At 30.0% G+C, this 16868-nt stretch overlaps 2 protein-coding genes across 8 annotated transcripts in view; one reads left to right on the top strand and one right to left on the bottom strand.

The window, feature by feature from the left end:
• Positions 1-614: 614 nt before the first annotated feature.
• LOC124425088 (oxysterol-binding protein 1) lies at positions 615-12090 on the bottom strand. 3 transcript variants are annotated; one of them, XM_046964921.1, is made up of 12 exons: positions 11906-12090; positions 11343-11504; positions 9269-9334; positions 7564-7769; positions 7093-7346; positions 6509-6701; positions 4418-4713; positions 4114-4352; positions 3728-4004; positions 3271-3650; positions 2956-3176; positions 615-2879 (listed from the first exon to the last, which is right to left on the bottom strand). In XM_046964921.1, the coding sequence occupies exons 2-12, from the start codon at positions 11468-11470 to the stop codon at positions 2737-2739; spliced, it is 2403 nt and encodes an 800-aa protein (XP_046820877.1). In that variant the 5' UTR covers positions 11471-11504; positions 11906-12090; the 3' UTR covers positions 615-2736. The 3 variants fall into 3 exon arrangements, with proteins under 3 accessions (XP_046820877.1, XP_046820876.1, XP_046820878.1); XM_046964920.1 differs by lacking the exon at positions 11906-12090 and adding an exon at positions 11676-11797; XM_046964922.1 differs by lacking the exons at positions 9269-9334; positions 11906-12090 and having other exon boundaries at positions 11343-11481.
• The window catches only part of LOC124425089 (histidine--tRNA ligase), a 5842-nt gene continuing 748 nt past the window's right edge, over positions 11775-16868 (top strand). The window contains exons 1-6 of one of the 5 annotated variants that reach the window (XM_046964923.1): positions 11775-11881; positions 14155-14304; positions 14865-15164; positions 15681-15893; positions 15982-16203; positions 16278-16779. In XM_046964923.1, coding sequence (XP_046820879.1) covers positions 14209-14304; positions 14865-15164; positions 15681-15893; positions 15982-16203; positions 16278-16779 — 1333 coding nt within the window. In that variant the 5' untranslated portion in view covers positions 11775-11881; positions 14155-14208. Of the gene's footprint in view, positions 11882-13609; positions 13793-14006; positions 14305-14864; positions 15165-15418; positions 15564-15680; positions 15894-15981; positions 16204-16277; positions 16780-16868 lie in introns of those variants that run through there. The other 4 variants (XM_046964925.1, XM_046964924.1, XM_046964926.1 and 1 more) reach the window with 4 other exon arrangements.

Below are 16868 nucleotides of genomic sequence, written 5' to 3'. Positions count from 1 at the left end.
ACATTGATTCGTTTCTTACGACGATGATCCTCTCGATTAAATCCTGATTTTTAATAGAGACATTCTTTTCTTCTTCTTCTCTCTGATTCTCCATGTTTTTTGTCGATAATCATTATAAATCTTTTTTATGAGAAGTATGTATGCGTGAATGCTCGATAGATGGCACTCGTGTATTCGCATTTTGTCTCACATTTCACTATTGTACGCATTTATTTAAATATACTAAAATATGCGTTTGATTTACTATGCAATATAATTATTCCTCCAACCATTGAAAACATTTTTCTTGCATATCAGAATTGCTCGTAACTATAACCCCGCGAAATTCGAAACGTGAAGTAGATGGCATTCGTGTCATTCTTCCTAAAATTCATTGACGTACATCAAAGTCAAATGTATGTACATTGTGTCTATATAGATATATATGTACATTTATGTATAGATATAATCAATCGTTAATACACGGTTCATCGAATTTAGAGAAAAGGGCATGTTGCCATGATCTGTTTCTGAAATATTTTAAATAAACAATTTCCAATTGAAAAATTTGCATATATCCTAAAGATTAAGGAAAACAAATGGGAAATGCGAGGTGTAATCCAAATGCTACAAAATTATTGTTTTGTAGCGAAGCATTTTGTATTTGTCGTTCCACACGATTGGCTAATGTACAAGCACTATAATCGAAACATTTTTTTTCTATTCGGCTTATCGTTATAGGTTTTTAATTTGTTTCTTCTTTTAAATTCTTTATTTTATAACTAATTTATATTTATATGTATACAGATATATCATTTTTCTCTGAATATTATTTTAACTATTAAAAGTATGATACAGCCAGACTTAAAATAACAATAATTTTAAATATTGGCTGCAAGCGGGTTAGTCGTGTAGTTTGACAATCGGCTTGGCGATCACACACTAAGAACGAAACAACCGATATGCTTCTTATATAGAGGGATATATAATAAGTTTTATTAACTGTTATATGTACATACGGACATACATACATACATACATATGCACAACTTACGCGGATAAATCGCTCGCGTATGCCTGTGTATGAATGTGTGCGTGCAATAATTTTCTTTATATATATATATAAGAAATACATATATATTTACTTAGTATTTTACATGTTTATATATATATATAATTTATATATATATATATTATTATTATTATTATTATTATTATTATTATTATTATTATTATTATTATTATTATTATTATTATTATTATTATTATTATTATTATTATTATATCATAGTTTGGAAAGAATCCGTAGTAGTGACGAATGTTGTGTTTATAGTTTAATATCTTATTTTCTGCAAATTGTTTGGAACTTATAATCTCTTAAGACCGCTTTTTTGAATATGCTTCCTTTCTTGGGTTCGATTCCAGTTTATAAACCCGTAATCGTTGCCTCAACATAATGGGCTTGTATCGGCTCAGTCAATGACACGCCTTCTCAATATTTTAGAATGTTCATTAGGCGTGCGGGCACCGTGAATTTGGAAGCTTCAAAGTTTCACTCGCTTGCCCACCGAATCTGTTTTTTATATGTTTAAACTTATCACGAGTCACCCAATGTATTTTCCGAGTTAAGCCCATTTTAGCACTTCCACGACTACAACACAGATTCTAGTGGCACATTCAGGAACGTTTCTTCAAATCACACGAATTGAAGTGGTTATTAATGTCACCCCTTATTTATCCGCGTAAAAATTTGAAACGTGGCAGTCAGACGAACGCAAAGATGTAAAAGCAACATTTCTTTTTGATTCTTTTTTCTTGGTATATATATATATATTTTTTTTTTCTTCATTATTTTTATTTTTTAGTAGATGTTTCAATAGAGCCAAATGAGGGCACCATCTCGCTTAAAATATATGCAGCAACGCTTTCACAATTTGAATTCTTTCTTTTATTCATTTGCAAATATCACATCATCGCGTGAAGCACATGACATACGTTTTATAGTCTGCATAAGTACTTTCCGCGATGTATATGTAATAAAATATATCAAGAAATTACATTCCTATAATATGATAGAATTTTGTGAAAGCTTAAATATAATAAAGTTAATAAAAATAGGAAATCCACATGATATTTCAATGTCTCTATGATGCATTGCTAATACTGAATTACATGAATCCAAATTGTTAATTTTCTGTGAGAACGGTACGAACAGTCGTTAGTAAATTTACTACTGGAAAATTGCTATTCTAATTATACAATAAAATAATATATGTAAGTGTTTTACAAATAATCACGATGTTTCTTACTGGTGACATTTTTAAAGATTAAAAAATGCTTGCTCATCGAATAGACTTCAGCAATGAGATTCGAAGAACTCGTTTTAAAAAATCACGCAATATGGACGACGATTGCTTCGTAAAATTTTACAACGACCGATCAAATTAGCGAGATAATAGGAAGGACATAGCTGAGGAAGAAAAAAATAGGAAAGGCAGGTAGCAGCACGGTCATGACACAAAAGTACAAAACGTACAATATATATGTCATATTCGCAAGCGTCAACTTTTGTTCACTTCATTGGAAGAAGTAAAGACTATACCACACCCAATAACAATCCCAATATCACGTTCAGCATATTTATGAACATTACTCTTCGCGTCCGTGATATCTACTGCTAGTTATCTTCACGTTAAAAGATCCAAACTTTTCTTTACTATAAATGGGCGGTCAGATTGTAAACTGATATATTACAGACTAAAATATGTTTGGACATCTCGACCAATCGCCTTTGTTCTTACACTCCCAATATTGTTCACTATACATGTAGCAAAGACTATCTGTATATGGATCCTGCTGTTTCTTAAACCATAACGGTTCCCAAGTTTCATAAGGTAAACCTATAAAACAAATACTCTGGATTAAATAATATTAATTCATTAGATTTTTGAAAACAATTGTATGATGTCTTTATACCTTGTGCAGTAGCTTTTTCTGCTTCATGTTCACGATAACGCCGCGCAGCCCTCTGTTTCTCTTCGAGTCGAAGTTTTTCTGCATTAGCTTCATCCCATTGTCCATCTTCCATTAATCTCTGGTCAGGTCTTAATCGGGAATCTGTAGGAGCTGTGCCATCTTCTGGCTCGTTAAGCTGACAGGCCAGTTCCGTGAATGAGTAATACCTTTCGCAATCCTCACTATCATAATAAAATTACAAAAATGGATGTTTAATATAAAAAATATTATCTATTAATACAATAGATACAAACGATTACATTTTTCAATACTTACGGAGGCATACGTCGTTTCCAAGCTAATATGTATGGCCCTGTTTTATAAACAGGATTGTCTGGAGCTCCCGATGTACTAATGACAGGAGCAATTTCAATCTTTGAATCCCACGTACCTTGAACCACCCATTTCACCTCTTTATTTGAATTCATAACAACGCCTTTAACTTTACGTTGATTATCTCTTGAAAAATATGAATATGGTATATATTTTAGATGGCACTTGATACCGTCTTTATGATTCACAATATCCATATCACCACTTTGATCAACCCATAATTTTCCAACTATTATATTGTGTACAGTGGTTGTTACTTTACGCCATGTATAATGTTGTCGTTCTGCATTAAATTCTAAATGAGCAGTACCCAAAGGGATTACCTGCAGAATGTGTAGATGTAGAAAAAGGAATCCTTTAACTTTGGAAAATAAAACAGATATGTAATAAACCTATTTACCTGAAGATATTTTCCGCGAAATTTAGAAGCCATGGTGAATTCCTGCCAGCAACGCCATTTCCTACCTTCGCAATGTTGAGCTAACATCGGAGGATGATGAGAAACTTGTTCAGAAATCGCTCGCCAACCGAGATCATCTGTGCGATCGCATTCATACGTTTCACCTAATAATGGATTAAAAGGTTTGCCTGTTCTACTGGCAGTTGTAGAATAACTAGAGATAGTAAATGCAGCTACATAGGCCATTTGTTCGTAGCTGTCGGTACATTCTGCTGCTCTGTAAACACGAACATTATTTTCAACCGTTAATAATTATTAAATCTTTAGAACACAACTGAATAATTTACTGCTTAGGAAAAAAAAAGTTAAATAAATATATGATGTACCTATCAAGAATCTCTGCATACTCATAATCTTCTGTAAGCCTCTGAAGCATACTAAGCGGTTCTGAGAAATTAACAGGCATAGGAATTTTTGATAAATCTTTACCGATACAATTTTTCATAATACTCCATAGGTTTAAAGGATAATTAGGTTTATCAGGTACTCTAGTTCTTCTTTTTCTATTAGGTGTAGTTGCTAACCCGGTGCCACTGCCGCCGCCATTGTTGGTTTGCCAAGCCGTCTATATATTAAAAAAAATTTTATATACTTTAAACATTTTAATCATATATTATTTTGAATAGTTACATTATCCAGCTCGTCTGTATTTGTAATAGGAGAAGAAGGTTGTACTACTGTAGAATCGGTCACAATAAGAAATGACTCTGCTCCAGCAGAATCAGAAACTGGCAAAGGTGTTGGATCACCTTCAGAGCTAGAGCCATCATCACTTCCTTGAGAATCAGTACGATCCCTTGGGTGAGATATTGAATTAGTTGAGGCTACTCCTGGAATAGTCAGTGTAAATGTATCCGACTCTTGAGCATCATAAAACTCTGCATTATCTTCTTCGTCTTCTGATGGAGAAGTGGTTATCGCAGAATCTTTAAGAAAAAGTATTTACCATTTAAGCATATGTTATAAATATATATTTATATATATAATTAGTATGTATATAATATATATATATATATATATATATATATATATATATATAATATCGTAATTAGTAAAGCTATATAATTTACTTAAATAAACTAAATTATATTTTTAAAATGTTCATTAAGATATGTATTATATATATATATATAGATACATACAATGAAATGTATTAATTTATTATTAATTAATCAATATTTTTCATAAAGCACAATGAAACTTCAAACAAAGAACTTTAGGAAGATGTATAAAATAATATTATGATTTAAACGGACAGAATACGATTACAAAGATTATCGAAATCAATATTACTTTCATGTCTTTTCATGGGCACAACCTATTCTGATTTAAGTAATTAAATTTACTTTCGAATGAAGTAAATTTTAATACAATACACACTTTGACTAATGCTTTCCAAACACAAAAGCGAACACTTGTAGTGTACTGATCGGTATGAATAATTGCATATCATTAAATTAGTACTAACCTATTTAAAATTATATATTATACAAAGATAACGCGACAAGGTTATGACAAGTCACGAGAATGGTTCACAAAACCAAGAATTTGGATCTTTGAAATTTTCATCGACGCTGCGTTTCTATGAATCGTTATCTATATAAATATACGTTCACACTTTGCCTTTCAATTATTGCTTTGACATCATCTATGATTTCATCTATTATATGTATTCTGAACATTAAACTACCGATTTAATACTTTACTTCAAATTTTACGATTGATTCAACGAAAATTCTATTAACGGAAATGATAAAAATATCAATTTACAAGGCCATCTGTGCCTAATTAAACACCAAATTTAAGAGAAATGAAAGCATATTTAAACGCTTTGTAATACATTCACACACTTACACAGATAAACCACATGATCACTTTAGATAGCAATCAATCACATACAGATGTAAATCTTTGCGTGCAAAGTCCTGCGCTATGCGAGAAAATCGTCAGCGCAAAGCAAACGTAGTGAACTGCCATCTATACTCCAATAAAAAAGACCGCGAATATTCGAAATCTCAGAAAAAACAAAAATCGTGAATGATAAGAAACAAAAAATTAACCTTCACCAAAGGAAAGATTTAAAAAATAAAAAAAATGATGCATGTACATTTTACAAAAATGTGTACAATATCAAATTTTCTAATCTGTATTAGTAACTCTTTTAAAGGGCATAAAAAAGCACACATTAGACATAATGTAAGTACACATATCTCCATCTTATTTCGAATTACCTTTCAATTAATGTAAAGGGTAGGAATTTTAGAAAACAAGCATACGCGATTTTATAATATAAACTTAATAAAAACTTACTGATAATTTACTTTTAAATAAAAATAAAAATTCCTAGTGAGGCTAGACTTTTGTTTACAATAACATTACTATTGTTGCATAATTATTACATTATGAAATATTAACATCACGATAATTTTTTTGATATATCAAAATCTTTATAACTTGTTCCCGCACGTTTTTTCTTTGACAATTAATGTGATTAAAATTCAGGCCAGTATTGACTATTGATTATATCATTAAAAAATTGTAGCATTTCTTTCTGAATTAATAAAAATGATTAAGTTATGCAAAAATAAAAAGTAAGCATGAAGTCAGATTTAAATACATTGCAATGTAGGCACGATCGAAAATGATAAAGTTCAATGTGGTTATAAATAAAAGCAAAAACACTACTAATTACATTAAAAAAAATAAAATATATGAAATTACGGGAAGGTCTGTGTCCTCCCGCTGGTGTCGCCGAGGGAAGCGCATGTTGTGCAGCTTCTTCCAGGTTTGAATGCTGTCTAGCTAACTGTTCAACCATTCTCTCTATGCGCGCCTTTTGATCGCGTTCATGTTGTAACATTTTCTTCCATTTTGGTTCCTGTTGCTGAGCTAATTGTAAATATTCATTGCTTGCCTGAAATCATAATTCACCCTACTTTCTAAAAACACAGGGCTATGATATGTAACATAAAGTAGTTTATATACACATCACATACAGAAGATAATTTCAATTATATCTTAAATTACATATATATAATCAATAAACAATATTGGTATGGAAATATAATATTATGTATTTGCAATAATGCAAAGTTTCTATTTAAGCTATAAAGGAATACTATTAACTATTCCGTCTTTTATTTAATTGCATACCTACGTAATATTTTATCCTGTTGATGTTCGTTGAATTAGTATTTTTTTAGAACTCTTAATAATTAATAAAGTCAACTTTATTTCAAAGTTATAAAAAAATAAAAACGGATAGATTGATTAAAAGTTAATTGAATTAATTAAACTGAACTTACGTTAATCATAGCATTAACAGCAATACGGAAGATAGTAGCTTTCTCATTCACAGCTTTAATTTTGGTTATTAGATCAGGATATAATGGTTCTAATGTTTCCAATTCATTCAAAGTTCGTTGAAGGACAGATCCTCTTTTGGCAATTAAATCATTACAAGTCTGTAGATCTTCCAAGCGTTGATTCAAATCTTTGACAGCAGTCCCTTGTTCTGTCTTTTGATTGTCGTTATCTTGATACTCTTCTTCTTCCTCGTCTACAAATAAATATTTATTAAAAACGGATATAGAGGTTTTCTTATTTCGTCTATCAAAAACAAAAAAGTTATATAAAAAGGCTTGAAAATTAGGGAAAATTAGGAATGGTTTCAATCGCAACAAAATTATATAGGAATGAATATCTTACTAAGATGATGTATTTCTCATGAAATGAGATTGAACATAGGATGAATTTTACAGTGGAATCATACAGACCAGATTCTACTGCTTGGATAGCCTTGGCCTTCGCCAACTCGAGGGCCGTGACCCATTGTTGACGCTCTACTTCCGTCGCTGCTTTTATGTGAAAGGTTTGTGTACCGCCATTGCTTACAACAAAAGTGCAAGCATCTACGGTGTGTATTAAGGCCCCATGCATGGATATCGTGCCCCGGCATGTATGAGACATCTCCGCCGGATTTCTAAACAAAGAATAAAAATGCGACAGTCCCTTGAACAGATTCTTTAATTGTTAGAAAACCGAATGACACAGAAAAAGACAGACGTGAGTTTGCAATTCGTTTTGCGGTATATTCAAGGTTTATCCAAGCTAAAACTCAACCTCGTCCCATTAAAACTAATGTCGTTTTGTCTGCATTAATCTGTGACACTATGGCGCAGTGGATATAGGAGACGCGTATATATGAATTAGCATATAATTGATACTTTTAAAAAAGCAAACCCACAACCAAATTCTTCCTAACAATACCATTTCTATTTGTCTACGTTTACGAAAAAGAAAAATCCCATATTTTATATTAAAAATAATATAAGCAACGCCGAGACGAAGGTCATGTATTACGGGAGGGAAAATAAATCCGTTCAATCATCGTTTCATGCACTTTAAATCAATCGAGTTAATTCATCACGTAAGACTTATACTACTTTATATGGAAAAGGAACAGATCATGCTGACGTGTAAAAAATATAAATTGCTGCATATCGTCCACAATAGTTAATGGAAGCGGATCTGGTAATTAACGATAACAATTTTTTTTTAATTTTCTTATCTTGCCGATATCGCTTGGAATAACATGATGAATATTATTTAAAAAATACCGTATATCATAATATTATAGTGTAGATTTTTTACAATACTCATTTGTACAATATAAATTATACTATTGTTTTATTTTGTTACTTAGTTTTTTGAAAAAGCATAATACACTTTTTCTTGTTTAATTTAATTCAAAATAATGCCCAGGTATATACGAAATTGAATTATTTTGTAAGAGTATTATAAAAATAATATAAAAATATAAGTATAACGATAAGTAGGGAAGGCACTGACCAGTAGGCTGTCCAATAACTTTATGTAGATCGTTAGATCTCAAAAATAAATCTTCTAAATTTAAAACAATTCTACTAATAACTCCTCCCCCCCTGAATTCGACGCTATTATTACTAAATTTATAAGATACAGCAAATAAGATTAAAATTTAATTTATTATAATAATCAACAGAAGCATTTTTTAAATTGCGCACACAATTATGCACGTACGTACATACACGCATACGCCACCAAGGAAACGCATAAATGTGTAGGTCTTCGGGTGACGGACGCTTAAAAATTTTTATACAAAATATATGTGCGTATACATATATGTAGTTTATGTGAATAAATATGTAAATTACGTATGTAAATATTGAAATGTGTTTAGGTATATGGGTATTATGATATTTTTACTGGTGTAATATTACATGTATAACAATTTATCAGTTATAAAACATCAATTACAAGTCAAGAAAAAAAGGAAGCAGGTGAAATTATTAGGAATGCTGGCGACCGCATTAACATGTAGCAGAATGGAATGCGAGGAATTTTTTAGAATGAAATGAAACTAACATTTCTTTTGTCTCCTTAATTACAATTCGTTTGAATGAAAGTCAGGATATTTCGACGTTTCGATAATTTACTTACTCGGAGGCTCTGCCAGCTCTCCGCTTGCGTCGCGTTGATATCTTTGGCCCCCCTGTTGGTTCAGCCCTAAACAATCCATAAAACAAATAGACCCCGTTCACATTGTGTAAAATTGTCAGAAGCGAAATTTACGTTTCGTAATTTCCTTCTACCGTAATTGGTATTTCGTGATTGTAAGTTTTTAATTAAGAAACGAAGGATCCTAAGCGACACAAGTTTAACTTTTGAAAACGCGATAATAGAAATTCTAGTGATCATTGCGTGAACATGATCTGTGTGAAATAGGCTTCCCAATTTTGTGTTTAAAAACGAAGTGAAGACAGAGTATTGCATTATTATTTGAAAAGATATTGCAAACTCAAATCACATAACTGTGCCAAGCGGGAAAATATTGAAAGTCCTAAAAATGCAGTGCAAAGTTCATTGTAAAACACGAGATCGCCAACTTCATAGACGACATAAACATCAATAAACGATAGCTGTTGTGTGTTATTATCATTCTTATTTTACATATGCATATCAAGAATGCATTCGGCGATATTTTTCAGTTCAAATATTAAATAAAACAAGTTTATTTTCTATATTAAATATTCTTATAAACAAATTTATATTAACAATCTCGCGTGGAAACTGTAAAAAAGCATTGAATAATTTAATATGCCATCTTATAAAATCAACTAAAAAAGAGGCAAATATACAATAAAATTCATCTGATGCGCGTATCCAAATATAAGCAGGCGAGACAATTCTCATTATCTAAGCACGAGGATGTTTAGATTGGTCAGCACATATAACTTTCTCCTGGGCATGTTATATATCACATATCATATTTACATCTTTCTCCTTTATTAGGACTTGTTAATATTTCTGTTCAGATTTTATACAAATTTAAGAATTTAATAATTTTACATTGTTTTATTTATACTACATATTGAAGAATTTTAGTATGTATTCCCATATGTGCATGCTTTAGATATTATTTGTGAACAAGAAAATTGGGATATAAATGCTGCGATTTTGGTTTTAAATTTACTTGGATAAACCATCATGTCAAATGTACAGTTATATCTGCGTAGGTTTCTTACAGTCATGCATTGTTTTATATAATGCCAATTTTAAAACAATTACTTTTATCATTTATGCTATTCATATTTCAACAAAAAGAAAAAAAAGAAAAAAAAAAGAATAAAAAGAAAATTGCAGGCATGTTTATCTATCATAATATATAAAATGCAGAGCTGTTCCAATACATATTTCTTAACATAAAATATCTAGCATTTACATTATAATACTACTTAATAAAAGATCAGTATTTTATCAAATATTACAATTATTATATAACATAATAAAAAAAGTAAAACAAGAAAAGAACAAATTACCTGATATTTAAGTTCTAGTGTTATTAAGTATGCATAAAAAAATTGTAATGTAATAAATTAAATAAGCAAATTGTGTAAAACCAATGCTTAAAAATCAAATGGATCTACTGCAAAATTATTAAAAAAAAAAAAGAAATAATAATTACATTAATTTATCTGCCACAAAGGAAAGTTTTCATAAATCAATCAATGTGTCAAGATCACACCGACATTTTGTATATACAACTGTGTTTTCAGATCCTTCATTACTATGTTTCTTATTATAGTTACATTTTTAATAAGTTCTTTTTATATGTCTGTTCATGATAATTTGTAAACTTCATGGATATTTTAATGATCCATAATGTAACATACATAGAATATATGTAATACTATTTTATTTAAAGCAACACTTACAATGTCATCAAAACTTTCCTTATGTTCATTGGAACAATGGACTAGTATCCAATGATACTATATAATGAGTTATATGCAAAGTAGGTTTATTTCTAAATCATCAATATGATCAATAGGGTCATAACCTAACACTGTAGAAGGAAAAGCTCTGCTTTTTGTCAAAGTTACTTTCTATCCTACAGAAAAAACTTCATCAGACAACAATCAGCATGAGTAGTTGTACAAATTCCTCGTTATTTAATCATACGAGCTAGGAAAAACAGATTAGTAAAGGAAACAGTGATTTCACTACGGACTACCTGTAATATGACAGAAGGCCGTTTGACAGGACAAACCATCTTCTCTGATAACCTTTCAAGTAATTGGTCCACTTAAAAAGCCATCCTTTCATTTCCTGTGTTCCATGTTGAGCCTTTGAATCACCCATTTTCTAATATGTTGCGTGCTTACACGCGTTTCTCCTGAAATTACAATGCGCTCCAATATCTGCATACACATCACCCGTCTTGTACAGCCACCATTTTGATATCCTTCGTGCCCACAGAAATTCTGCGGTCTGAGATTGAAATTTCGTATTTATACACAATTCTTAATTTGATATTACCAACAATAAGTAAACAATTTCAACGTGCCTTGAGATCACAATTTTTTTAAAACACAGTATGGATTCCCTTTTGTACGGCGTGATAAAGCCGCCACGTTCTTGTGTGACGGCGCCTAACCTTTATTACTATCTATCTGACGTAACATATCTTTCTTACTAAGAATGTGTGAGGGTATAGAAACGTATACGCGAGTAATTATATGAGACTCTCGGATTTTTAGTTAACTATGTCAGGTAATAGTAGTTAATATTTATTACGTGTATTTTTTGCTTCTTCTCAGGAGTCCTCTTCTGAGGTGTATTAAGCACGATATCTATTGATATACTAATGCATACATTATTCTTACTGATCATTGTATCCTCTTAGTTGAAGAATTAAGCAGATTATTACAACGTAATAATAGCCAATAACGAGACATATTGTTCGATCAATTCATAGAAACAACTATAGAAAATGTACACGTAACTAGTTATTATTCATATAAAAATCGATATAACTCATATAAAAAAACGATAATTAAATTTGAATTATGGACGCTTTTACGCATGTCTATACAATTTTTCAATGCATATTATACAAAATTTTTGTTTATTTATCAATTCCAGAATTAATTCAGCACTTTCAATATATTTTTCAATTTTATTTTTTTTTTTATATTATATGATAATTATAAATTTCTAATGTAAAAATAAATTTTATAAGAATTTCTTTTCAGAGTTTATTAACTATCTTATTATTTATTTATGGAACATTATTAAAATAACGTATGATAATTATTAATTAGCAAAGATATTATATTGATCTTAAATCGATAAAATGAAATATAGTTCTTATGTAATATACTATATTGATTAGACTAGCGAAGAATTACGTAGATGTTCAACACAGATACTATTCATGACTATATAAAATATATCAGTTTTCATATTTATCGCGTATCGACCTTTAATCGTTCTCAAAACTAATCAATTTTATACATTTATTCGATTAGGTAGATTATATGATAAATATAATTATTTATATAGTTATTATTTATATGCTAAACTATTGAATTTGCTTTAAAATACGCTCCAATGGACGAATGAAAGTATAAATCTTACCCAATCAGCAAGATGTTACATCACAAAGATGGCGTTCGAAAAGTTTGCTTGCTTTTCTCATTGGTTACTTTTTGTGAATCGATGTGTCATATATATTTTACATCCATACAATATAGAGTCTCATATTTTTACAAAATCAGAAGAAATATTTTCAAATAATAGTACCAAATTAATAATTTTTTTAATCTACTGATTTAAGACGAACTCATATGACGTATTATCTTATCCATACATTTCATTATAATCAAAATTAATATTTAAATTAATATTGTTAGTATTTCACAAATCATGAACATTTAATTTTTCCGAAATTAAATAATTTAGATTTTAATCTTATATTAATTCGTTCACCTTATTGTACATCTTATTATAGCAAAGAGAAAGGATTACGTTTGTTCGTTTGTTCTACTTCCACGTAAAGATTCAATGAACCTTAAAATACGTTTTGCTGTCATTTATGTTCAGTCATCCGATACTGTCATACTTTTCTTCTAATTTGGAAGAATAGCTTTGTCAAAATTTTTCGCCGGACTGTACACGTCTGATTTATCAAGGGGAAATAACACTTCAGGGGAATGACTTTCTCCCTTTCATGACCTCTTTTTTCGAATGACACAATAGTATCGATATCGCCGATTACTATTGAATGGAAAAAAATATATTAAGACACTGTCTTTGTTAACCGCAGTATGTATAATGACTGGATATTATTCTGTTTGTATAATGTTATTGCAAGCATAACTAATTTCATGTATTAAATGACACATTTTCTTCGCAATAGAAATTTTTTTACTTATCGTAATTATTTTTTGTAAATTTAATCTGATCCGTTTTTAGAAAACTCGTCAAAAATAATTTGTCTTTGTATCTTCTTTTGAACAATGCACATAATAAAAGAAGTAAAAACTATAAAGATATTCAAAGGCTATTACTATTTCGACATTATCGACGACATTAAAAAGCGCGCTTAAATATCTCTCGAGTTAAGTATCTGAAATATATCTTCAAGAACATTCAGTACGGAGTATACCACGGAACATAACGGTAAGAATAGAAAGTAATTGTTTCGAATAATTATTGATGAAAGTAAGGGAATGGTATGGTATTTATAATGCGATCGAATAGATTGTCCAAGATCGCATGATAGATAGTAATACTTATGAAATATCTTTTGTCATAACGTCTTATCAGATATTTTCAAAAAGAAATTTTCCTATCAAATTTATTTGTCATTAAAAATAATTAATATTATTAAAAGGGAGAAAAACGCGAAGGTAGCAGTGAAACATAATAAGATACGATGTTAAATAATAAAACTCGATGATAAAGTCAAATACATTGAATAATAACGAAATCATATGTTACGCATGCGCAAGTGAATGTAATGAGTGTAAAAAATTGCCTAGCGAGTCCAGCATCACTGTTCGAAAATTATAATAAGAAGGACCGCGTGGTTCGTGATGGCCGATAAAGGAAGAGAGGATTTGTTGCAACAAGTGAAAGAACAAGGAGATCTTGTACGAAAATTAAAAGCTGCTAAAGGAAATAAAACTCAGGTATGCTCACACTGTCAACGATGTTATACATTAATTAATAATCACTTTTATCTGTGCGGTACATATGGTGGATACTCATAAGTTAACGTTTTTGCTTCTATTTGTAATATAAAACAGAAATATTAAGCTGCGATGACTTGATGTAAAACTTACATACTTTTCATGGAATTATGAGATATTGTTTTTATCGTGAGATAGGTCTTTCTATACTTAGAAGTTTAACACGATCATAGGATGTAATCAATGTTTATAATTAGTATAATATTTTTTATATTTGAACTTTTAATCGCCGATCCTATGATACTTCGTGTTCATGGTACATATTTGATTAATCGAAGATTTATCATTTGTTTTATCATAACAAAAATATAATGATGAAATAGAAATGTTTATTAAGACATGAAATGAAATTGAATATTTTTGTAGCAAGCTTTAATTAATTCTATTCAATTTCTAATAGATAAATTCAAGATATATTTTATAAATTGTATGGAATACTTAGATCCAAATTTGTGAAGTATTTATTAGTCTGTAAATACTTTTAACATTTCATTCTTTAGGGATCCTCGAATATATTGCCTGACTTAGAAACCTTAAACAATGAATTTGCGGATATCAGCTATGTATGCGGCTGGATCCCTTCATCTAAAGACAATCAGCTTTTCAATTTATGTACAAGTAATTATAATGACAATTTTGCAAAGTGGCCACACTTAAATCGATGGTATATTAACATGAAAAGTTTTACTGAAGCTGAACGTTTAAACTTTCCTGCCATGGAAGCATCACTTACTTCCTTGGCAATAAAACTTGAGAATATTGGCGATATTTCCTGTTGTAATAATATTCTTGATAAAAAGGTGAGATAGTTGGCCACTTGCAAGCAGCTTTACCATAGATTGCTAATTACTGATATGTTATATATAATAATCAGTTTTATAATTTTATTCGCCTACAAATTTTTCAATATAGCTCATATATTGAATAATGTGAAATTTCTCCTCAACAACATTCATGATATGTTATCAATATTCATGATATAGTTAAATAAGAGTAATTTGTGGCAGCTGCTTGCCAGTTTGCTTACCGATGTTATGTCTACTGTTTCGGCTAGTTTGATAATCACCACTGAGGCGGACTTTTCTCTTTCATTCTGGTTGCGCCATATTCTCTCTGTCTAAATGATGTTATCTCTGATGTGTACCAAAATTTCTATCATCACACGAAAACATTACTGCACATCTGTCATTGCCCCACAGGTAGGCAAGCAGTTAATATTTCTTCTTATGAATACATTGTGTTGTACCTTGTAAATAAATGGGCTGTGTAATTTTTATATGATTTATTATAATATTAATTAAATATGATATTTACAGATAGCTGATGAGGTTTCAAAACTGCTGGAGTTAAAAGCACAATTAGGAGAGGAAAATGCTGTTCAACATAAACTTATACTTAAAACACCAAAAGGTACAAGGGACTATAATCCAGAACATATGTCATTACGACTTGGAGTCTTGGAGAAAATAATTTCAGTATTTAAACGTCATGGTGCTGAAACTATAGATACACCTGTTTTTGAATTAAAGGTATATATAAATATTTATCATTAAATATTGTCATGTAATAGAATTTTTTAATTATTAACACAGTATTTTATTTTACATGACAATTTAGGATGTTTTAACAGGGAAATATGGTGAAGATTCTAAATTGATCTATGATTTAAAAGATCAGGGAGGTGAAATACTTGCTCTTAGATATGATTTAACAGTACCTTTTGCTAGATACCTTGCTATGGGAAAAATATCCAGTATTAAAAGATATCATATTGCCAAAGTTTATAGAAGAGATAATCCAGCTACAACAAAAGGACGTTACAGAGAATTTTATCAGTGTGTAAGTACCTGTAATTTTGACTATAATAAGCGCATATTTAATATATAATATATTATATTTATTTTTATATTAAGGATTTTGATATTGCTGGTCAATATGATCCTATGATACCTGATGCTGAATGTATTCGTGTAGTCTCAGATGCATTGGAATCTCTGAATCTAGGAAAATTTATAATTAAATTAAATCATAGATCATTACTCGATGCTATATTTGCTACATGTGGTGTTCCACAAGATAAATTCAAAACTATCTGTTCTTCGGTTGATAAGTTAGACAAAACATCTTGGGAAGAAGTAAAGAAAGAAATGGTAGAAGAAAAAGGTCTAAATGAAGACACTGCTGATAAAATTTGGAGTTATGTGTCTAAATCTGGAGGTGTAAACCTAATAACAGAATTAAGAAAAGATGAAAATTTAATGATACATAAATCTGCTGTATTTGGATTGGATTCTATGGAATTACTATTAAAATACTGTAGTATTTATAAAATTATAGACAAGTTAGTTTTTGATCTAAGTCTTGCACGAGGACTTGACTATTACACAGGAGTAATTTATGAAGCAATTTTATCTGGTATGTGTTCTATTATAATGAAAAATTCTTAATTTCACTATTATACATTTTATTTATTCTCTGTAATTGTATGTTTCTTGTTTTTTTTT

The sequence above is a fragment of the Vespa crabro genome, chromosome 6 (assembly GCF_910589235.1).
Source record: "Vespa crabro chromosome 6, iyVesCrab1.2, whole genome shotgun sequence".
NCBI lineage: Eukaryota > Metazoa > Arthropoda > Insecta > Hymenoptera > Vespidae > Vespa > Vespa crabro.
The sequence above is the reverse complement of the archived record's forward strand: the minus strand, read 5'-3'. Positions and strand labels throughout refer to the sequence as shown.

Excerpts from the sequence above, each read along its gene's own strand:
- LOC124425088 (XM_046964921.1), bottom strand. The coding sequence starts at position 11,470 with ATGGGTGATTCAAAGGCTCAACATGGAACACAGGAAATGAAAGGATGG. Across the intron at positions 6,702-7,092 it reads CTGTTAATGCTATGATTAAC|GCAAGCAATGAATATTTACA; the intron begins GTAAGTTCAGTT and ends TTATGATTTCAG. Across the intron at positions 4,005-4,113 it reads TATGCAGAGATTCTTGATAG|AGCAGCAGAATGTACCGACA; the intron begins GTACATCATATA and ends TCGTGTTTACAG.